Here is a 23,894-nt window from a genome sequence, read left to right as displayed (position 1 = left end):
AAATGTTTGAGAAATACAAAACATGCTTAACTGAAAGAATTTTAAAAAATAAGTCAAAAGCCAAAAGTTGAGTGTTTCCAACTTTTGCCTTTCGTTTATAAATCACTTAAAATATCAATCTAAACACTGCCTTATACTTAAAAGCTTAGAACCTGTGTTGAAAATAAGCAAAACACATTTAAAAATTACATTGAAGTTCTATAAATTGTAAAGGTTATTTATGATGCCATATTCTTTGCCAATATTTATATTTCTTTTTGATTTTTTTAATTATGTCCTTACTTACTTTGTTTGTTTTCTAATATTGATCTTAATTGCATGTAATGGTGAATTTTCATGGGTTACATATTATTTAAAATGAAATTCAATGGGTGATTGATGTGATAGTAAACAAGGAAGAAAGAACGTAAGAGTAAAGATGATGCAAAATATTATTCTTATAAAATTCTTTATTCGAGATATAATTTTAAATATGCAAAGTCCATTCACAACCTAAAATAACTTTTTCACCTTTTAAGTAGGTGTTCGATCGGACATATATATTTTTTTTAAAATCATGTTATTTGTTTTTTAGGAAGATTATTGAGACGTGTTTTGTTATACTTATTGCAAATAATATTTGAAATAATATTTATACTTGAATTTGCTTAATTAAATATAACTTAAAAAGTGGAAAGTGGGAAAAATAATTTCAAACTTGAAATACAACTTCAAGTTGGAAAGTTGTGTTTGAAATTTTCATTATCAGTTTTTAAATAAAATAAAAAATTATTTCAATCCAATGGTCATATTAATGTGTTTCATGCATCATTCATCTTTATAAATTTATAAGTTTAGCTAAAGAAAAAGTATTTTTAATAGCAACTTTATTTTTATTTTTTTGTCATATAGAAGTATATATGAATGATAGCATTGTATTTGTCATTTAGGTGCTATTATATACAATTGAGAGTTAAAATTAAGCTTAACAATATTTGTCTGTGGATAATTAAGACAATATTATTCCTATGTTAAAAATATAAAGAAGGTTATTATGTTCAACTATATATTTTATCTTCTATTTTATTTTTAAATTGAAAATTCTAAATTAACTACATGTCAAGGAATTGAAATTAATATTATATCTTAAGTTTGTCTCTTTTGTTCTCAAAAGTTAATTAGAATAAAAAGAAGAGTAATTTGATATTGGTCATGTATAAGAATAATTGTACTATTTCGTTGAACTCATCATTTTAAATAAATTAGTCTTTATCAAATTTAAAATGTGTAACATGTCCTTAGTAAAGAATGAAGAAGTCAATATCACAAAATAGGATCATAGTCATTTTTTTTTTTTACGGGGCAAATCTAATTCAAAATGTCAATTACTTTTTTCTCATGATTACTTTTAGTGGTGTTTCAACTTATCTTGATAATTCATTTGTTCTTTGGTATCATTTGTTAATAAAACATTGTAGCTCTACACAAACTAAATTCTCTCATTTGTTTCAATTTAATTTACAAAATAATATTTTTAAATTTTACTAACATACCACGCGAAGCGCGATTAAGTTCACTAGTCTATATATCTATATAAAGCTAGATAATGAAAAAGTGATGTGACACCTCTCAATGGCCAAAGATTTTATTTATCTTTTAAGTGATTTTTTTGACATCTTGTCTATTTTTTTTCAATTATTTTATTTTATAAAATCATCTCTTTAATACACACCTCTTCAATTACATAAATTTAAATCTTAATTAATTTAGTAAGGTCTATAACTCCTAACCTTTCATATTCATAACCTTCAAATTATTTAATTTATAAATTTATAACTCCTTAAAATCACACTTATAAAAACCTATTTTGAGAAATGTAAGATGATTATATTCTTCATCTTTTGTATCTTTGGTTGACAAATTTTTTATTTTTTAATTATTATCGTATAAAATGAATGTCTCAATTACTACTCCACTTATTCATATTCTTTAATATAAAAAATTAATTGTCTTTATTTTCATTACTCTAAGAACTTTTGATAATCATAACTCCTAATTCATATTCATAGAGTCATATTCATGATATCTTTTGGCATTCCATATTATGTCCTATAAATAGAGGCATTAGAAAATTTTGTTACAACATCAAATTTATTAGTTGAGTTAGGAATAGGAATTAACTAGGTGAAACTTGCTCATCTTTTGATCAAGAATCACAATTTTTTTGTAACTTAATACATAGCATTTTATAGCTTATATATTGCTTTCAATTTTTTTACTAATATGAAATTTACATATTTTTATTGCATGTGTCTTTTTTTTGAATGGGAAAAATCATTTTTTCCATGATATTTGATAAACTGATCAAATTTCAATCTGACAATTTAGTTAGAAAATTTAAACAAGCTCCCGCAAGATTATTGATGGAAAGATATAATTACTTTCCTTTTTTATTTACATGTAAGTCGTACTTTTTATTACTTGAATTTTATTGTAAGAAATTGGCAAGAGTTTCAAGTAATGCAAAATTTTATATCAAACACTCAGTGTCAAATTATTAAAAAGTCATTTCATGTGAAACTTAGTGATCTTTATTTTCATTACTCTCATAAATTTTTATTATTATAACCTCTAAAATAATTAATAGTCATATTCATGATATTATTTGGTATTTTATATTGTAGTCGTATAAATAGAGATATTGTAAGACTTTGTTGAAATGCGTACATTAGCATTTTAAGTTATCATGTTTTTAGTGTTTATTATGTTGATGCTTTGGTTTTTGAAGAATTAGATAAAGACTATTGAATGGTGATTGTGGCTTGTGGAAGTTGATATCGACAAGAGCTCGGAAGATTGTACATTGATTTCATAATTTTTTTTAATGTTTTAATAATTAAGATTGTAAGAATGATGTTGTATTATTATTTATTTAGTTATTTATTATAGTTCTCTCATGATTTCTTTTTATTTTGTATTTTATATAAAGTTTTGATTGTCGTAAATTTATAATTTCATTTGGTTCAAAATAGTAACTTGTGACTTTGTTGGACATAATTGTCTCTTCTCTTTTTTTTTTTTTAGTTCCTCTAAAATGTCTAAATATAATTTTTTTTCCCATGAATTTTCAATTATAAAATATTTCATTAAAAGTTTTAAATAACACTAAAATCTACACAATAATATCTTGAGTCTCTTGAATTTTTCATCTTTATTATAATCTTTGGCTAAGAATTCTATTTACTTTCTTCTTTTTTTATTTTTGTAAATTCTCTATTTTTTATTGTAGAATAATAAATATGTCAATTAACTATTCATTTATATTCTTTAATACAAAATTTAATGGTCATTATTTACATTACTCTCATGATTTTATTATCATAATCTCTAAATAATTAATAGTCATATTCTTGACATTATTTGTTATTCATATTATAGTCCTATAAATAAAAGCATTGTAAGACTTTGGACAAGTGATCATATTAGCCTTTTAAATTGTTATGTTTACGATACTTATTTGATTCATTCTTTAATTTGACTCGAAGAATAAAACTATTGATTGGTGATCGACTTGTGGAAATGGATGTCGACAAGAGTTCGGAAGATTGTGTATTGATTTCTTATTTTTTATTTTTATTTCTTAATGATTAGGATAGTAACCAGGGTAAAGATAATGTTGCATTCTTTTTTTTTTTATAGTTCTCTTTATGATCTCTCTTTATTTTTTATTTTATACAAAAAAAATTATTGTCGTAATTTTAATTATATTTTTTAGTTCAAAAGAGTAACTTATGACTTTGTTGGAAGTTATCTAACTACTAACAAAATATTTTTCTCTATGAAAACAATTATATGTCTAGATAAATACATAACGACATCTTATTATTTTTTATAACTGCGCGAAGCGCGGATAAGTTCACTATTATAAAAACATGAAAACATAAAGAGTACCGAAAGATTTTGTTGAAATCTTTATTTTAATTGGAGAGAAAATACCAATTTGTCACAGCTATTAGGTGAATTGATAGATTTTGGCCTTTTTTGGCTATTTTTTTTTAAGTCTATATATGTGCGTCCCATTTAATTTCTGCCTAGTAATATTTTGTGGAGGAAATTAAACGTTATCCTCTTGAGTTGATTATTTGTTATCATGTAAATGTTCTTATATAGAGCTTGTTACTAAATGAGAACAGGAAAAGTTCAAATTCAAAATGAAATAGTCCCATCTACAGTCTACATTCATGATAATCATTTAAAATTTATTGAATATGAATCATAAACATATTATATTAAATTTAAATTTATTAGGCTAATCCGTCAAATTAAATTACGAATGACGAACCCATATTGCTAAGGTCAATATGTCATCTTATTTTAGAAGTCCAAATTGATATCACGTGTCAAATGATGTAGCATGCCAAGTCAAATGAAGAAACCAATGAATTATGCCACTAGCCAAATCAAAACCCAATAAAAACATGTCATTTGTGTACAAGTGACATGTTTCGACCAATCAAATATCGTCGTATTACTTAAATCAGATTGACCGAAGGAAGCTTGTCCTCATCACAACTCTTTCTCATACAACTATATATAATAGGAAACCTTATAATTCATAAAAATGCACCAGAATTCTAACAAAATTGTCAGAGAGCTCGTGGATCAAACGCCACAAAAATGCTCAAGTTCAAAATACAACTCAAGATTAAGACTACCAAATCCAATAACAAGCTCAAAAACCCTTAATTTTTTTTAAAAAAATCAGAAGATCTATAACAATTATAGCACACATACATTAAAATCAAATACTACAATTATTATGATATTCTCCAATAGTAAACATCTTAGGTAAGTTAGTAGGAGTACTATTAAACAATATCATCCTTGTAATTTAGATCGTTTGTAACTTATTAATTATAGGGAAAAGGGTAAAAAATGCCCTTAAACTATACGAAAGAAACAAAAAATATCCTCCCGTGTGTAGTTTGGTCCAAAAATGCCCTTATGGTTATTTAATGGGTCAAAAATACTTTTTTTTTCAAATAATTATATTGTTTATTTTATTTTTAACACATTTTTTTCTAATAATATTTTTAAAAAAATTGGCAACTGTTTATTTTAGTTCAATTCAGAAAATAAAATAAAAAATGAAAAATATTTCTTATTTTATTATAATTATTTTTTATCGTTATATAAATATAAATTAATGATGGATATACTATGATCTTATATATATGACATATATTATCTGTCGAAAGGGTACATAAAGTTATTCTATTTTAATTGATATAATGAGATTAAGAAGAAAAAAATATTTCTTACATTTTTATTTGTTAAAGTGATTTTAAAAGAAAGAAAACAAGAACGTGGTTCGTTAATAGTATTTTATTTAGGAAGAAGATGTGTTGAAAAGAAGAAAAAAAAAATATATGTATTCGGAAAATTGCATTTTTGACCCATTTAGTAACTATAAGGGCATTTATGGACCAAAATATTGATTGCAAGGGCATTTTTGAACTAGAATATTGACGACAAGAATATTTTTGAGCCAAATTATAAACAGATGTATTTTTATTCCTTTCACATAGTTTAAGGACATTTTTAACTCTTTTCCCTTCATATTAATCCCACAAGGACCTATATATGACTTTGTTTGATGGTATATAAGGAAGAGTCTTGAGTAACTAATAAAACTAAAGTCATATGATTAGAATATCATGAATTTAAATTGTGAAAATAATCTCGGATATAAATACAAAATAACATTACGTATTAAAATTTTATGATCTGATTCTTTCCGGAATCCTCTTCCTTTTCCCTTTGAAATTATTATCATAAAGGGTCCCCTAAAACGAGAGCTAATTGTTTGTCATTTTCCTATTGTGATTAATTTGTGGCTCTCCCTCTTTGCAACGTTAATAACTCTACTTGTTTGGTGTCTTTCTCTATTTTACAAGCAAGAGTTAGTGGCGGAATTAAAATTTTTACTAAAAAGGTTTTAAAATAAAAAAAGGTAAAAAATGTGTGAAGAAATTCAATATATATATATATATATATATATATATATATATAATGAGACAAAATAACTATAGTTTGTTTAATTACAATTCCCAGTTATATGGTAGAAGGGGAGAGAGGCGAGCGAGATTGGGAGAAGAAGGAGAGAGGCGAGTTAGCGAGAAGGTAGAGAGAGGAGAGATGTGAATTGTATTTGTATTTCTATTGGATAATTGTATATATGTAATTAGTATGTATATATATCAGTGTTTGTGTTTGTATACATGCTAGATAATTATGTATATGTAATTAGAAGAAATTTCATAAATAACAAACAAATTAAACCTAATAAGTCTCATTAGCTACAGTTGACAACACTTCATAGCTATAGTTTCGTTTGTTATGGATATTTCCGTTGTATAATTCGCTTGTCAATATACAAACAAGGTAAAAAACCAAGTATATACAAATTCTGAATTCATACATTTAGGAATTTTTCAGAATTTATACAAATTAAATGTACCAACGTGATAATTATATACAAGCTAGGGTAAACATATACAAATTCTGGATTTATACAATTAGGAAAATTTTGGTTCCCAATAATTAGGAACTGAAAAATTATAGATTTACACAATTAGAAGCCAAATTATACAAATTCTGGACGTGGAAATTATGATTGTGTCTTAGTGGTGAATGATAATTTAATCAACTGTAGCTATGTTAACTAATTAACTAATATATGTTTGCTTATCTGCGTACTTTTTCTTAATTAGTATGCATATGTATCAATGAATACAATTTGTATCAATGAATGCAATTGTATTAACAAATATAATTTGTATCAATGAATAAATTGTATCAGCAATACAATTATGTCAAGTTCAACTACATTTGTGTTTGTATAATTTATTTTTATCATTTGTATCAATGTTATATCAATTGTATTAACGAATACAGTTTGTATTAGTGGATTAATTGTATCAGCAAATACTTTTATGTCAATGTTAATCAATGTTATATCAAGTTCAACATTTAAATTTATATAATTGATTGTTATCATATATGTATAAAATGTGTGTATATATATATATATATAAAATACATACACTAATAGTGTGTATATTGTGGCATAAACTAATTCACCAAAGTGTTTTATTTCTTTTTTATTTTCGGGACGTTTTGTCCTATTATTTGTATACAAAAAAAATGATTACCCCCCCCCCCCCCCTATACGTATGAGTAACGTACAATATGCTTTTTTTTAAAAAAAAAAAGTTATTACAGGTGTTCGTTATTTACTTTGAGATTCGATTAATTTAGATTTTTAGTAGGAAATTTGTTTTGAGAAATAAATTATTTTTATGAACAATAACTTACTCCAAATCTATTGTTATCTTTGGGATTCTTAAAGCAAAATATGTAATTAAAGTAGTAAAATCAAATTAATTCTGAATCCACTATCTTCATTGTGTGTCTTTAAAGAATTTAATGCTCTCATTATTGTTTAAAATTTTAAATTAATTCCTTTAAAAACAAAACAAAACATCTAGCGAAGCAAAACTTTGAAGGTTTATAGAGTTGTTTGTAGAAGAACAGAAGATTAATCTTTCGTAGATTTGAGAAGAAAAAGTTATATTCAATAAAGTTGTATCACAACTATTTATACATGTACTTCTCATTCTATCCTTAGATCTAGAATGTAACTAACAACTTTATAACAAATTAACCAACTCCTAACTGTAAACTTGAAGAGTAGTTACAAACTCTTATTTCTGTCAACACTCCCCCTCAAGCTTGGAGGAGCAAATATGTTTAGAACTCCTAGCTTGGAAAATAAGAGCGCATGTTATACTCTATTTAGTCCTTTGGTTAGAACATCAGCTGGCTGACTTTGAGTTGGTATATAACTGATGTTGATTAACCCTTGTTGCAGCTTCTCTCTAATGAAATAACAATCGATTTCAATATGTTTGGTACGTTTATGATAGACTGGATTGACTGCTAACTGAATTGTAGACTTGCTATCACTGTATATGTTTACTGGAAGAGTTATTTCAATATCCGAACTCCTTAGCAACCCACTAACCATACTAATTCAGCTACAGTAGATGCCAAGCTTCTGTACTCAGCTTCAGCTGAACTCCTTGATAATGTTGTTTGCTTCTTGATGTACTTGACTACTCTTAGTGCAGCATCTATGTGGGATTTTTTAGGTTGCTGTAAGAACTGACTTAATGTTTGCACACTAAATGAAATATCAGGTCTAGTCATGTTCAAATATAGAAGCTTTCCAATCAACTTTTGATAGGCACTTGGATCTACAAGCTTGTCTCCTTGATTTTCCTTTGTTTGATCATCATATTGTTTTGATGTTAGCTCGACATTCACATCCATAAGAGTGCCTGATGTCTTAGCACCAGATAATCCAATTTCAACAATCAGTTGGAGTGCATATTTCCTTTGATGCATAACCATTCCAGCCTCACACCTTGCAAACTCTATTCCGAGAAAAAATCTTAATTCTCCCAAATCTTTCATCTTGAATACTTGTTGTAAGGCTTCTTTTGTTTCCTTAACAACTTAAGACTACTTCCTGTAACCAAGATTTCACCAACATATACTAAAATTATTGTAGTTCCTTCAGAGGTTTTTCTTGTAAACAGAGAATGATCATGCTGACTTTGACTAAAACTGAGTTTTTGTAATGCCTCTTTAAGCTTTTGATTCCATTGTCTTGGTGCTTGTTTAAGACCATATAAAGACTTTACCAGTCTGTATACTTTCTTCTCCCCCTGACTGGTAAATCCTTGTGGCAAGGTCATGTATATTTTATCCTGTAGATCATTATTTAGTAAGACATTTGTCACGACTCAAGCCTAGGGCCTAAACGTGACCGGCGAATGGGGAACCCGAAGGAACCCCAAACAAGCCTCATAGCGTATCATTACACATCCTTGGTTGCGGAAGCAATTAAAATGACCATAAGCGATAAGCATAATCAAGGGGGAAATCGGGACTAAAGGAGCAAGAGAAAAAAAAAGGAATGATACATAAATACCATAGATGAGTCAAGCTCAAGCATAATACACAACTTGTCCAACATCACCTCTAAACATGGGTACTTCGCGGGGGCTAAGACAAACTACCGGGCTCACCCTCATAGTCAATACATAACTAAAAAGGAAAAGTCTTATACATAGCAAGGGATCATAAGCAACGTCCCCGGAATGAAGGACTCACCAATAACCTCGATAGAAAATCGTATTAGCTACGCGAAGGAGGATGGTCAAGCGATGCTCCGGTTCCTACATGGTGACATCATGTAGGCATAGAGTATGCATTAGTACGTTTGAATGTACTAAGTGTATGAGATGCAATGCAATGCAACAATAGATGGACATCATAGGCAAAATGCATAATCATACCCGATAGATAGCATATTAATGAGATGATATGTATAATGATGCTTACATAAAAATCATATTTAGTGGGGCGTAGTACATGTGTGGCGAGTGACCATCAATATAGTATTTCCAAGGCCTACCAACCCCTTGGAGAGGCGAAAGAGGTACAAACCCCTCACTGTGGTTACCCGGGACTACCACCCCCCGAGCTAGGGACCAAGGTACAAACCCCTCGATATGGTTATACGGGCCTACTACCCCCCGTACTAGGCAACCAAGGTACCAACCCCTCGATACGGTTACCCGGGCCTACAACCCCCCGAGCTAGGCTTGGTCGACTCACAACACTTATATAGAGAAAATCATATACATGTGTCCATTTCATCATCATTTCAGTAATTATATAACCATCCGACTCATAGGACGCACATTGGACCTTCCATTTCCTAAGAATTCTATAAATGGACATTTTATCAAACACATGGTGGGCTACTGTTCATGTAAATAAAATCATGTATTTCAAGAGTACTAAGTCCAACCAATTCCAAAATCCATATAAATCAGCCCACCAACAACATACATATATATATATCAACCTTCATAATTTGATCATGGAAGCATGAAAACCATAAACATCACATAATAATTTCATTTCATGATAATATGCAAAATAGACCATAATAGGGTGTGTAGTAGTAATTCCATACTTCAAGAGTTCATAAATAACGATAAGGATCCATAAACTTGAAGTAGAAATAGAGGATAAATGGTTGGACTTGTGGAAAGGAAGGTTTTCACAATCAAACCCACATACCTCAACTTTGGAGAATCCTTGATGAAGATTGGAATGGAGAATTGAAGCTTGAGATTGGGTCTTGAATCCGGAATTAGAGCTTGAGATGTTTGAATTTGGTTGAGGATCTTGGTGGAATTTTGGAGAGGGCTTAGAAAGTGTTTTTGAAGTTAAAAAAATGACTAAGTATAGGACATATCCCCTTTTTATAAAAAACATCCCCAACCCGCCTAAAAAAAATAGCTCACTGGAAATTGCAAATCTGCACAAATAAGTTTTACGAAAATGGTCATAACTCCCTCATCCTAACTCGGAATGATGTGAAACCAAGTGCGTTGGAAAGCTAACTCAAAGAGCTTTAATTTAGTAGGTTGTGGCCCTTCCAGTTCCTTGTGTGCTAAGAGATATGCCCCTTTAAAGTTGACCCTCCAAATCGCATTTTTTGCGATTTTCGAATTTTGATACGGTTGCTCTAAAATTCGGGTTAGACCCATTTCCCACTCAATTTGACCCCATGAATATGAATATGAATATGAAGTCGAATTTCCGAAATCATGTACAGATTTTGAGATATATGGAAATTACAATTATAGGTGTTTTCGAAGCACATTTTCGGGCATTTTTGGGGTCGTTTCAACATTGTACATATCCATTTGATGAATGTGTCATATCCTTGCCACAGCTAAAGCTAGGATAGTTCTTACCGTCACCAGCTTTACCACATGTGAAAAAGTTTCTTTGTAATCTATCCCCCTCTTTCTGACTGTATCCTTTTGCCACTAACCTTGCCTTATACCTCTCTACTTCACCAGTAGACTTGTATTTTATTTTGTAGATCCACCTACAACCAATTGCAGTCTTTCCTTTAGGAAATTTAGACAATTCCCAAGTATTGTTACTTTGCAAAACATGTATTTCAGCCTTCATTGCTTCTATTCATTTTGGATCTTTACTAGCTTCTGCATATGTTGGTGGTTCTTGAAATATAGATGTTGAAGCTACAAAAGTTTGATAAGGCTTAGACAGATGATTGTAAGCCACACAATCAGAAATGGGAAACTGTACTTCCTTTTTAATGTTTAATGATACAAAATCCTTCATCCATATAGGTGGATGAATTCCTCTTGTAGACCTTTTTGTGACCACTGGCTCTACATTTTCTTGACTTTCATTAACTCAGGATCAAGTCCTTCTATCATCTGATCTAACACTGGATCATGCTCAGGTTCTTCTGACATATCTCTTTCTTCTTCATACTCTGACCTTATGTTGACATCTCTTGTGACACTGTCACTCTATTCGAAGTTCAGCATTTCCAGACTCATGTCATTTACAAAAGGACCAGTATCATCTGTTGACAGTCTGGATATAAATGGAAACACAGACTCTTGAAACCTTACATCTCTACTTACAAAGAACCTTTTGGAAGCCAAATCAAGCAATATATACCCTTTTTGAGTCTCTGAATAACCCATAAGAACTGAGGCTTTGGACCTGGATGCTAATTTGTCACTTTCTGCTAAGACCTTAGCATAGCACAAACATCCTAGTACCCTTAGATGTATTAGCATTGGCTTATTTCCATAGAGCTTCTCATATGAAGAGTGTTCTCCTAGTACCTTACTAGGCATCCTATTTATCAGATATGTTACTGCAAGCACACACTGCCCCCAATATATCAAAGGAATGTTGCCTTGAAACCTTACTGCCCTAGTAACCTCTAACATATGTCTATGCTTCCTTTCTGCCACTCCATTTTGTTGTGGAGTGTAAGGACAAAACCTTTTATGTATTATTCCTCTATCTTTGAACATCTTTGTACGCATAAAATTTACAAACTCTGACCCATTATCAGATCTTACCTTCTTTACTACTTTACCAAACTGAGTTCTAACAAACTGCAAAAAATATGACAAAGTAACACATACATCTGACTTATTTTTCAACAGAAACAACCAAGTCATTCTTGAGTAATCATCAACCACTGTAAGAAAGAATCTATTACTATCAAAAGTAGATTGTTTGTAGGGACCCCATACATCCAAATGAATCAAGTCAAAACAGTCAGTACTTTTAATACTACTACTTGGAAATGCAACTCTTGTTTGTTTTGCACAAGGACACACATTACATTTATTCAAAGCTTTGTTCATAGCCTCTGGACTAACAGAAAATAACATGCTCAATGCATGAGATGACATATGTCCTAATCTTTTGTGCCATACATTCACTTCTTCTTCTGATAACTGCTTTGCTTCTTTTCCTTTTCCTTCTGCCAAACAAGACTGAAATTGTACCTGATCCTGTGTAAGATTCTTCAACAACAAATACAACTCAGCCTCTTCCTTACCAATCTCCCTCACCTTGCCAATGTAGAGTTTCTGAAACACACTGAAATGTGGAAAGAAAGTGACTGAGCATCCTAACTCATTTGTCATCTGACTGACTGACAACAAATTGTATTTGAACTCTGGAATGTGAAATGCATTTATGATTACACTTCTTGGGGAAATTGAGCAGGATCCAGTGTGAGTTACATAGGCTACTTCACCATTAGACAAGCTTACAGGTTTTGGATCCTTGACATTCACTATAGACTCCTTAGTTAATATACCAATATTAGAGCTCATGTGGTTGGTGGCACCTGTGTCTATAATCCATATCTCACTATGTTCAGAAACTAATAGAGCTTTACCTGTTGAATTAGCCTGAACTCTATGAGCTGCACTCCCTGATATGTTTCCACAATCTTGATTCTGATTAAGCATCTTAGAATTTGACTGTATTGGTCTTTGGTGAAAGTACAGCCTTGCAGATGATTCTCATTTTCACCCACTGCACTAGTGTTAGCTTGTGATCTTTGACCCTTATCATGAGTACTCCCATAGTTGAATAAAAAATCATTTGATATCCCATCATATGCATCTTTTCTTGTAGTATTAAATTCACTTCCAGTCATGTAAGCATTATGACCTGCTCAATTATTCACTTTTCCCTTCGACTTAAAATCAGGAGGGTGTCCTATCAACTTGTAACATTGTTCTTTAGAATGCCTTTTGCATCTGCAGAATTCACATATTGACCTCAAGTTCTTCTTGAACCTGTTATATCCTTAGTTGTTAGACTAACCTCCAGTTCTTGAATATATTGCTAAGGGATCAACCCCAGTTTTACAGATGAAGTTCAGTCCTATATTAACACCACTGAAAGTCAATTTCTGAAACTCATCATTCACCACCATCGCATAGGCCTGATTGACTTTAGGAACTGGATTCATCAACAAAATTTGACTTCTTGCCTGTCCAAATGACTCATTCAATCCCATCAGGAATTGATAGAGCTTTTGTCTATTTAGATGTTCAATAAAACCTCTCGACCTCTCACAGTCACATCTAGGAGATGGCATCAAAGTTTCATATTCATCCCACAATCCTTTAAGCTTTGTAAAATAGACAGTTACAAAATATGTACCTTGTTGAAGTGTAGCAATTTCTTTATGTAAACTGAAAGTTCTTGACCCATCCAGCCGATCGAATCTTTCTTTCAAGTCACTCCAAACCCCTTGGGCAGATGTTGCAAATGCCACTCCTACTAACAGACTTTTGGACACAAAATTTAGAAGCCAAGAGAGAACTATCGCATGCACTCTTTCCCACTGACCTCCTAACTCTGCACTCACATAATTCTTCCTACATGTTCCATCCACCAGTCCAATTTTGTTTCTTCCAAGCAATGCCAAACGAATGGATCGACTCCACACATCATAGTTTTCGATCCCAAGGAGTTGAAAAGAGATGAGGTTAACCCCACTAACATCAACAGGACTTAAGTACAAATGATGATTATAATCCACTACTTGATTTGCAGGCATCATCGGTGTGGTATTTCCATGACCAAGAACTCTACCATTACCGATCTCAGTATCTTGGCCACCATTATTTGCCATTGATCTTGCTATTTTTCTTGATTTGTATCGCGGAAGCTTGATGATTCTTCCAGACTCTGATCTTCAGAAATTTGATGAATTTTCCAAACTTTGATCTTCAGAAATCTGACCTTATGCACCTGATCTACTTAGACTTTGATCAAGACTCTGATACCATGAAGGTTTACAGAGTTGTTTGTAGAAGAATAGAATATTAATCTTTCATAGATTTGAGAAGAAAATGTTATATTCAATAAAGCTGTATCACAACTATTTATACATATACTTCTCATTCTATCCTTAGATCTAGAATGTAACTAACTAACAACTTTATAACAAATTAACTAACTATAAACTTGAAGAGTAGTTACAGACTCTTATTTATGTCAACAAACTTCAAATTATAAAACTACAACGAACTCAAAAAGTAGTACAAATCACGCTTAACACTTTACTTTTTATTTTCAAAAAAAAAAAATAATGCATGAAAGAGGAGGAGAAGAATTCAATTTTTCTAACCTTTTGAAATCTAAGACAAAGATCTCTAAATTTATAGCCAATAAATATGTGAACTTGGTGTCTTTTCAAAAAAATAATGGTGCCGTTAGGAGAAAAGTCATGTGCCTTTTTCAAACAAGATGCGAAAATAAAACTCCATTTCTAATTTATAATATAAAATAAATATATAAAAAAAAATCAAAATCCTTTATGTATAAAAATTTAAAGAATAATGAAAATCTCTTTTAAAAATTCTTAAAATATATATTTTTAATTATAAGTGACCTATGAAACTAATTCTCTTAATAAATATTTCAGTAATGAAAAAAAAAATTAAACTTTTCAACAAATATATAGGTGGTAGTACTAGGGCTATTCATGGTTATGGTAAAAAAACCAAATCGAACTGCAATCCGAACCAAACCGATTAAAAAAATATGATATTTGGTTTGGTTAGGTTTGATTTTAAATTGAAAACTGATACTATTTGGTTTGGTTTTGGTTTTACTAAAAAACCAACTGCAATAATAATCAAACCGAACCGATAAATTAAATATATAAATTTTATAATTATTTATTTATCATTCATAAATAAAATATAAATATTTTATTAAATTTTAATTAGCTTAAGTCTAGCTTTACCATTTTCTCAAGTCCAACACTTAAATTTTAGCCAAACTATTACAATCCTAAATCCAAGTACATCAAAATCCATTACTTTAGTCTTATCTAACCCACCTCACGTAAGATGGTCACACTTTCTCTAACTTGAATCAATGTGTAATAATAACCCTAGTATTGATTAATTGAACTGATAATAGCTTTTCTGTAGATTGTTCATGTACTAGGTGTTTGTGTCTATCGAGATACATATGTCCTCAAAAATTTTTTATTACTTTCAAACCGAAAAAATAAAAAAAAACTGAACCAAACCGACAATAATCAAACCGACAGTTATTTTTTTGGTTTGGTTTTTGAAATTTAAAAAATCGATTAAATTGATTTAATTTTGATTTTAACCAAGATTCAAACCGAACCACGAACACCCCTAGGTAGTACAATACAATATTTATTTTCCTTTCCATGAGAACATCTTACACCAAACAATACATAAAAAATAAGAATATTTTAATATCATCATTATTATTTGCCAAGTCATTACCAACAACCAGATTCTTCTGAGATTCCTATGAAAACTCAGAAACTTTGAGGTTGAAAGTGTAATATTGTAAACTAAAGAGGCATCAGATAACATTTCATCAAACTAGTAAGGCAACTAAAATAATATACCCAAAGAACAAAGCCTTTTTACTTCCGGCCACCGTCATCCGGAGAAAATCCACGAAAGCTGAAATCGGAAGACGACCGGTTTTTATTCATTCAGTTTATGAAGATTACAGTAGCTTCTATGTTTTAATCAACTCTTGGTGAGTTTTTTTTTTTTTTTTTTAACAATTTTTCGTCATCTTTTGAATTTTGCACAACTCAAATTCGTGTTTTTGACGTGACCCAATAGATGTTTGTTTGTTCTTCCGTTGTATGCGTTGTTAATTTTTTTTTTTTTTTTGCAGTGAATCAAATTGGGAACAAGGAGTGAAGCTGTTAGAATGGGAGAAGTGGTAATATTGTTAAAGACTTGATTTTTATTTAATGTTAGAGCATTTCATGTATGAGGTATGGGGTAATTGGGTGGTGGGTGGGGTGGGTTGGGGGTTTATTTTTTGGTTTTTGAAATTTGAGTACTTTGTGATCATTGATTACAGTTACAGGAACTTTGTTTTTGATTTGCCCCCCTTTGTATCAGAATTGTTTGTCTTAATGTTGTTTCCACAATAAGGTGTTTTTGTAGAGCATATAAGTTTTAACAACATCCCTTCATGTTAGAAGAAGCTCAGACAATTTTTTGTTACATCTATTGCTCTTAGATACATGCATCTGTCTGCTAAGTTGCGGATTCTTCACTTTCGTTGCTGCACTCGTGCCGGATTCTCCGAAAATATACACCCGTTGACATTTTTGAAGAATCCGAGCAATATAGTTTGTCTAGGTTTGACACCACAATGTTCTTTTTTTCTTCTTTTTTTTTGGGTGTGTGAGGAAGATCAGTTAGGGGAGAGGAAAAGCTTGTTGAGTTTTAAATCCTGCTAGAGTAGTAGACATGGTATCAGCTATGTTCAACTCCTTCCCACATTGTTACTGGTCTATGCTTACCATGGATTAGGCAGAAGGCAAGAACTCATTTAGTGTTGCGTTTATTGAGAATTGACCACTAAACTCTCCTTTGAGGGCATGTGAACATATTATATCTATTGAAGATTTAACTTACTCTTTCAAGTAGCTCATTCCACGTCATTAGTAACGTATTAAATAAGTGAAGAATTAGCAGTAATTGTTCAGTAATGGCACTCTTATTTGAAACACGTGCTTTAAATTGTGAGTGCATATGTGTATCCACTTCTTTTGGAAGTGGAAGGATTAACTTTGGCGATTCCTTACTGCTCTTTATTTATATTGCTAAATGCTTATGACCTTTCTTGAAGTGAAAAGGAATAACTTTTGCAATGTTTTATTGGACATTATTTATATTTTCAATGCTTATAACCTTTCATTGGCTGCATGTTAGAATTATATGCGAGAGGAGGATGTAAAGCTGGACGCTGTACGGGCTAGATGTAACCTTTTCTTCATTTTTGTGGATGTTTTTTTTTTGGCCCTTAAATCGTCCCATATTCATATTGCTCCTTTTCTGGCAGTTTCAAATGTTCTTAAAAGACATTCGGAGCTAGCAGAGCGTCTTTCTAGGTATTGGATTTAAGATATACTTGATTCCTTTTACTGGTATATACGTGAGTTTTCAAGTTTTTCAATAAATCTCACATCTGTTATAGAATTTTCGCTCTAATCAAATGACACATAGTAAAAATTTGCAAGCAAAGATATTATGCATCCGTTTTAGATTGAAGTTTAAGAAAGGAGCTGAAGAGTAGACCGCACAGGTTAGATATATGTGATCGTAGGATGACTACCAGTGACGTAGTCAAAAATTTCTTTAAGGGTGTTAAAAAATATGCAGTAAATAGTTTAGAGAAGTTTTTTTGAGAAAATAAATAATTTAAAGAAGTTGGCGAGGGGGTGCACATAGTTTTTTTTTTTTTTTTTTTGATGACAAGGGAAACCCACAGCCGCTACCCTTTGGGTGCGCACAGGGTAAAACCCCCGCTCCTATGCAATAGCTCGCAAACCACATAGGAGAGGTAACCCGCACTAGGCAAGCCCGGTGTAACGAGCTCGACCCAGAAGGCAAACTCCTTGCTTTCGCTGGCAAGGGGTTTCGAACTTGAGACCTCCAACATGGAAGTCCCAAGCCCAAACCACTGGGTATAAATTTTTAATTCTCACTACCTAATAATTTAGCTAAGTCATAGAACATTTGGTGTTTTTTTTTTTAATGTTTTCCCTTTTTTAAAAAACAAGATTATTCTAAAAGTCTTGTAATTGTTAGGTGCAGCAAAATAATAAACTTGGGGATCGAACTTGTGACCTTTATGACATTTTGAATTCCCTTAACCGCTGGTCTAACTCTCTGAATTGTTTAAAGGTTGTTCATTTAATAATATATCCACATTTTTTTGGGACTGACCGAAAAGGAAAGTGAGTCATATAAATTCGGACAGAGGGTGTAAATGTAATAGTGTACCTATACATAGTACAATTTTCCGGCGAAGTGTGTTTTGCTGACCACCCTTCCGCTAGTGTAGCTCCGCCCCTGATGACTTTGGGCTTAAAAAGGAAATTCTTTAATTGAAGAATGTGAATAGAGGACCATAAAGGTAAGGAAGAACGGAGGAGTTCAAGAGAAGGGAAAAACAGCTAGAAAAGTTGAAAAGAAGATTTATCATCAACTTAATCTACTTGATGATCATGAGAGAACTTTTTAGCACAGAAATGGACTAATAAACAGAATTTCCTGTAATTCATTCTGTCAAAGCATGTAAGATCTGAAAAAACATGTTGATGGCTGATCAAAAGGAAATACTCTTTGACTTGGTGCATCTATTTTATTTATAGAAGAGTTAAACATATGAGTTGTTTTTTCTAGGGATTCTGATAAGTCGATTTTTGATCGTCTACAAAAGGAATTTGAAGCCGCACGTGCTTCTCAAACTCAAGGTAACTTTGGTAGAATTATAGAGCACATCTTATTCTGATTTGCTCTTTCTCTTGCTCTTGTTTGTGTTCTATTTAGGTTCTGAGCACACAAATAGTACTGGAGTGATTCATTTTTGGTATGGGACGTAATGTTTAGTCTCGTACTTGATTTTCCCTTGTCATTTTCTGCGTTTTTTTTTGTACCATGTTTGATATCTGATCTAAGCTACTTAGCTTACCTTATAACAGCAGTATATGGCTGCAAGTTTATTAAAAATTGTTACTTGAAAAAAAAGCTTCTTAAATAAATATTGTTATGAAGTTTAATATTTACCTTGTTAACTTGTTTATCAAAAAAAGAAAAAAGGAATTCGACTTGCTCATTCATTTGAATCATTGTTGAATTCATGATGCTTGAGCTATGTCCTTAAAGGGTATAGTTGTTTCAGTAACTGATGTATGCGGTGGAGGTAGCTTATTATAGATAAACATTGCTTTTTTACTCTTATGTTACTTGTCGTTCTACAAATAGTGATGAGTTCTATTCCTTGATCAATCCTGGTTGGTCTTCAGTTGTCCTTCAAATGTACTTCTTCTAGTCTGGACAATAGGATATTCCTGTCTCATTTAATTCTTTTGCAGAACTCATCTTAAAAGGTGAGCAATGGAATGATGGCTTATTGGCAACAATAAGAGAGCGGGTATGTATGGTTAAATTATTTGTTCCGCTTCAACTTGATGTTTCCTTAAGATACTTCCTTCCCAATCAAGGAATCAGTAATCTGGCTTTTTCTCTCATCACTTTAGTGGATGCCGGATTCAGAAACCTTCATGTTTTAGCTTACTGATCAACTATTCTGCTTTTGTTCTCAGATTCTCTCACATGTTGTTTGTTACGTGATTCAATTTATCTTAGGTACACATGGAGGCTGAGAGAAAGGCTATGCAAATGCCAGGGGATACAACCCAGTTGCCAATTCCATTTCATGATAAAATTACCTACAAAGTTGGGAATAAGGTAAGTTGTGCCTGGTAACTACAATTTATCATGGCTTATTAGGAGAAATTATTTTTGAAAGATACTTTTAAGTTATTACCTGTTCAGATTTCTGGATTGTGAAACAATTTTCTCGTAATGTCTAATTTGTTTGTTGATCAACTCTTATTATTTGAGTAGCTTTGTATTTTCTTTTCCTTTCTGCATCTTAGGTCTCCACTAAATGCTGATTGATGTATAGTTCAGTTTATCTTGTGTGATATTGTTTTTTACTTTTACTATCACAACAAGTTGGCAGTGCTGATGGGGATTGGAATTGTGAGGGATATGGACCTGACTTTGTTTTACCCCTTTGTTTGTTCTTTTTTCTTCGTGCAGGTTATTTGTTGCTTGGATGGAGCAAGGATAGGCATACAATATGATACTTCATTTGCAGGTACTTCATGTGCTATTGTCTAGTGGCGGCTACAATTCTCCAGTGGGAGCATTCCAATACATACTTAGATATACCTATACAAATTTCCCAAATGAAGTTTATTGTGTTGGAGTTGGGTCAAAATTTTGATTTTTCATCTAGACTACTGGTGAATGACGTCAATTTGTCTAATTTACAGGCGAATCTTGTGACCTATACCACTGTGTGCTTGAGAGCAAGTCATTTCTGGAGAAGATGACTGTTCTGGAACATACAGTCCCTTTTTTCTTGCCAATACGTGAAGCTGAAAACGAGTTTCTCTCGTCAAATGCAATAGTATGATGACTACATCACTTGTATTAGATCCTGTTTTAATATGTCATTGCTTCATTGTTATTAGATCCTAGCTCTTTCATACATAGTACTGACTGGATACTTCTGAACTTGGATTCATGATTTCTTCAGAGATTTATTGACCATGTTGGAGATCTGTTGCAAGCCTATGTAGATAGACGGGAACAGGTATGCCCTAACTTAAAAATAATGAAGTACCAGAGCTCTTCCCTCTTTTGTTGGTGAAAGATATTACTCATCTGTTTCTTGCTCAGTCATGGGCTTGAATCACACGCATACTCTCCTTTGCAACTTTGCTGGGGACTCTTCAAATTTTTCTATCGTTTACTAGATTCACAGAAGATTTGGTGGAATAATTTGGAGAAAGTAGGGGCAGAGCAGTAGTGGCATTGAAGAGGTGGAATCATCTTTGGGTTGGACATTGGATAAACAAGGCAAAGGGAACCTAGATGTCTAAATAGAGAGGATTTCAGCTTAACATTGTAATAAAGATAATTATTAGAAATAGAAGATATTAACTGGAAAGCAGAAAAAAGATATCGTGTCCTTAACGAAAAAGCCTGCTTAGTCTTTTCTGTTGGCTAGACCAGACTCCTGTAAGTTGTAACTAGTTGTGACTATTTTCTGGAATGTGTTAGTTCCCTGGTGCTAGACTAGTATAGTTTTGTTTTACAGGAGCAATCTCATTCTCTGAGTCTTTTGTAACTTTTGATGCATCTTCTTGATGCCTTTAATGAATTCTCATTGCTTCATAAATAAAAGAAAAGAGGTGAGGCTTGTGGGATGTAATTGTAATTCAGAAATTCAAGACAAGAAAATTAACAACGTTTTTAGTATTTGGAAGGAATTGTGTTGAGGGGATGAAGTTAACGTATGATGGATAACATAGGGAGTGCCTAGCTATTTTAGTGATTTAATAGGGTTTTCTTCAGTGCCGTTCAGGTATAAATTTACTTTACCTATCAAAATATATTTCAGTGACATATTTGTATTGGTGAAATACAACTTGTTCTTTGCAGGTTCGGCTTATTAAAGAGTTGTATGGAAATCAAATTGGTGAACTCTATCATAGTCTTCCATACCATATGATCGAGTTTGTGATTGAAGATTTTGATTCGTATGCCTTCTCTTCCTTTCTGTTATTGTATCTTCTGTTTCACTGTGCTTCACTGGAGGTTGACTTTGAATTTTTTATTTTATTTTGGCGTTTCCAACTTGGATCTTTCCTGTGTCATTAGTAGTCTTGTGGAAGTACTGAACAGAAGAATTAAGTGAACCAGATTATGTTGTTTAGGCTGAACAACATAATCTGGTTCACTTAATTCTTCTGTTCAGTACTTCCACAAGACTACTAATGACACTTAATTCTAGTGGTGCACTACTTGATTTAACTTGGTAACTAGAAATAAATGTTATCAGCCTATAGCACAGCCTCCATTCTCCTGTTGTGTCCAAACACAACTTTGTTGATATACCCGGCAATCTTCATATCAATAATTATCTAAGAAAGGGCAATATTCTAGATATTGAAAGAAATCTCGATAGAAAATATTTTGATTGAAGCTTGTGATTTAGTTTTTGACGCAGCAAGTAGGGGAAACCTAGAGGTCGGGCCGGGGCTCTTTCTTTCTGTGTGGGACGATACCGGGGAGAGAGGGGAATGCGTTGAAGCGGCGTGATATGTAGCAAATTTCTTCATTTTCTGATTGGGTATATGTGACTTGCCTTTGTGTGCTTCTGACTAACAATTTTTTTGGTCAAATGTTTCATTCGATCTCATTATATGTCTGTCTGTCTAAAGCAAATGTTTGACCTGTAATCTTGGTTACTACAGAGAGTGCTACTCTAGTACTCTACATATTTTAATTATGGGTTAACTTGCAAGGTCCAACTCTTACCAACATTTGTGTCCTTGCAGCAAGGTGACAGTGAGTCTGAGATATGCAGATCTGATCTCTACACTACCCACTGGGGTTAGTGTCCTGGCATGGCCTATGTACCAATCGAAGAAATCTTCTGATAAAATTGCCCTTCATCTGAAAGGAAATGGAGTTGGAAGTCACCCTATCCCAGCGCGTTTGACATATGCAGAGGATGCACTCCGAACCATGAGTCTGCCAGAAGGTTTTGCTTCTTTTTCGGAATTCCCCTCTGTTACTATATGTATAAATTGTTTGACAATGCATATTCTGTGTCCTTCATGAAGAACTCCTTATATGTTTGTACTATTCATGAGGTGTTCCTACTATGTACTATTCTGTGTTAACCTTTAATTTGAAAAACAAAACAAAACAAAGAGCTCCTTATACCTGCTTTGAGTTTTTGGTGTTTATGAGATTGAGTTGCTAGAATGATAAGTAATGTCAAGCATAAAAAAGGTTAAGAAGACAGTTACAGCAATACGAGCATACTTAGTTAGCTTTACCTCAGATTGAAAGACCAAACAAGGCCTCAAGTATCACTTGTAATCAGCATTTCTTTTATGTGGTAATTTAAAGGCTAAATCACGAGAAGTCTTCTGGTGACAAAATGTCTCTGTTAAAATACTCCCGAAGCTTCTTTGATGTTGATTTGAATTTTATGTATCGATCGGGATATGCTTAGTAACTGACATCTTTGCTTTTTGCAGCATATGCAGAAATTGTCTTGAATCTTCCTCAAGCTCTGCAGGACATGTTTCCCCACACAAGCTCCACATAGTTGTAGTTATTCGTGACCTGTAGTAGCGCCTTGTTGCATGCTGTGTAGCGAATGCTCTGGTTGTAAACTGAATGTTTTTCCCCTTTATACATGTATAGTCTGAAAATCCAGTGTAGTGAGGCGTGAACGCCTTCTTTTTGGCAACTCTTAAACTTAGTTCAGGAAAATTTGCCTTTGTTATCTGTTCTAACGATTATGTTTTTGGGGAAGAAATGGAATAGAATTTACAATATCACATTTTGCTTTCTCAAATGACAGTGCAGTGGGGCAAGTTATTATGCAAATGGTAAGCTAACGATAGAATAAGAAAAGCCCTTTTCAGAGAAGGACAAAACAGCTGATTTTTGCAAATGTCCCTTTCTAGCCTTCACTTAGATATTGTCCCCACTATAGAAGTGTTATACATAAAAGAGATGCTCAAACTTGGCCTCAGCTCAGCTGGCAAACTAACACTTTAACTTTGAGTATGCATATCTAGACATCATAATCCGTCTCTATTACAAAATGATCATCTTGACGCCACTAAAATTCATGTATCATGTCAGCGTTGGATGTCTACGAGACATATTGGGGAAAGTTAAAAGTGTTTAGTTGCTAGTTAAGGTGTCTAGATGTGTACTCTTAAAGTTTGAGTACTTACTTGCCAATTGAATAGCATCTAACTTCTGCTTGAACAAATA

General features: G+C 32.2%; 3 protein-coding genes across 3 annotated transcripts in view; 2 read left to right on the top strand and 1 right to left on the bottom strand.

Moving 5' to 3' along the window:
* The window catches only part of LOC125841392 (lon protease homolog 2, peroxisomal), a 369,735-nt gene that overhangs the window by 80,487 nt on the left and 265,354 nt on the right, over positions 1-23,894 (top strand). The gene's annotated exons all lie outside the window — the stretch shown is intronic.
* LOC125843131 (uncharacterized mitochondrial protein AtMg00810-like) lies at positions 8,050-8,517 on the bottom strand. The gene has a single exon (XM_049522353.1). The coding sequence runs from the start codon at positions 8,515-8,517 to the stop codon at positions 8,050-8,052; it is 468 nt and encodes a 155-aa protein (XP_049378310.1).
* Positions 15,871-23,445, top strand: LOC125841405 (uncharacterized). Its single transcript, XM_049520527.1, has 13 exons — positions 15,871-16,026; positions 16,171-16,218; positions 17,223-17,271; positions 17,353-17,401; positions 18,699-18,769; positions 19,391-19,449; positions 19,665-19,766; positions 20,124-20,181; positions 20,360-20,496; positions 20,626-20,682; positions 21,534-21,631; positions 22,433-22,638; positions 23,144-23,445. Exons 2-13 carry the CDS (start codon positions 16,207-16,209, stop codon positions 23,212-23,214), a joined length of 969 nt encoding a protein of 322 aa, XP_049376484.1. The 5' UTR covers positions 15,871-16,026; positions 16,171-16,206; the 3' UTR covers positions 23,215-23,445.

The sequence above is a fragment of the Solanum stenotomum genome, chromosome 10 (assembly GCF_019186545.1).
Source record: "Solanum stenotomum isolate F172 chromosome 10, ASM1918654v1, whole genome shotgun sequence".
Taxonomy (NCBI): Eukaryota; Viridiplantae; Streptophyta; class Magnoliopsida; order Solanales; family Solanaceae; genus Solanum; species Solanum stenotomum.
The sequence above is the reverse complement of the archived record's forward strand: the minus strand, read 5'-3'. Positions and strand labels throughout refer to the sequence as shown.

Bases quoted from the DNA above. Each gene is read 5' to 3' on its own strand.
- LOC125841405 (XM_049520527.1), top strand. The intron at 19,767-20,123 runs GTAAGTTGTGCC...TTCTTCGTGCAG, and splicing joins CCTACAAAGTTGGGAATAAG to GTTATTTGTTGCTTGGATGG. The intron at 20,683-21,533 runs GTATGCCCTAAC...TGTTCTTTGCAG, and splicing joins ATGTAGATAGACGGGAACAG to GTTCGGCTTATTAAAGAGTT.
- LOC125843131 (XM_049522353.1), bottom strand. From the start codon at position 8,517: ATGAAAGATTTGGGAGAATTAAGATTTTTTCTCGGAATAGAGTTTGCA.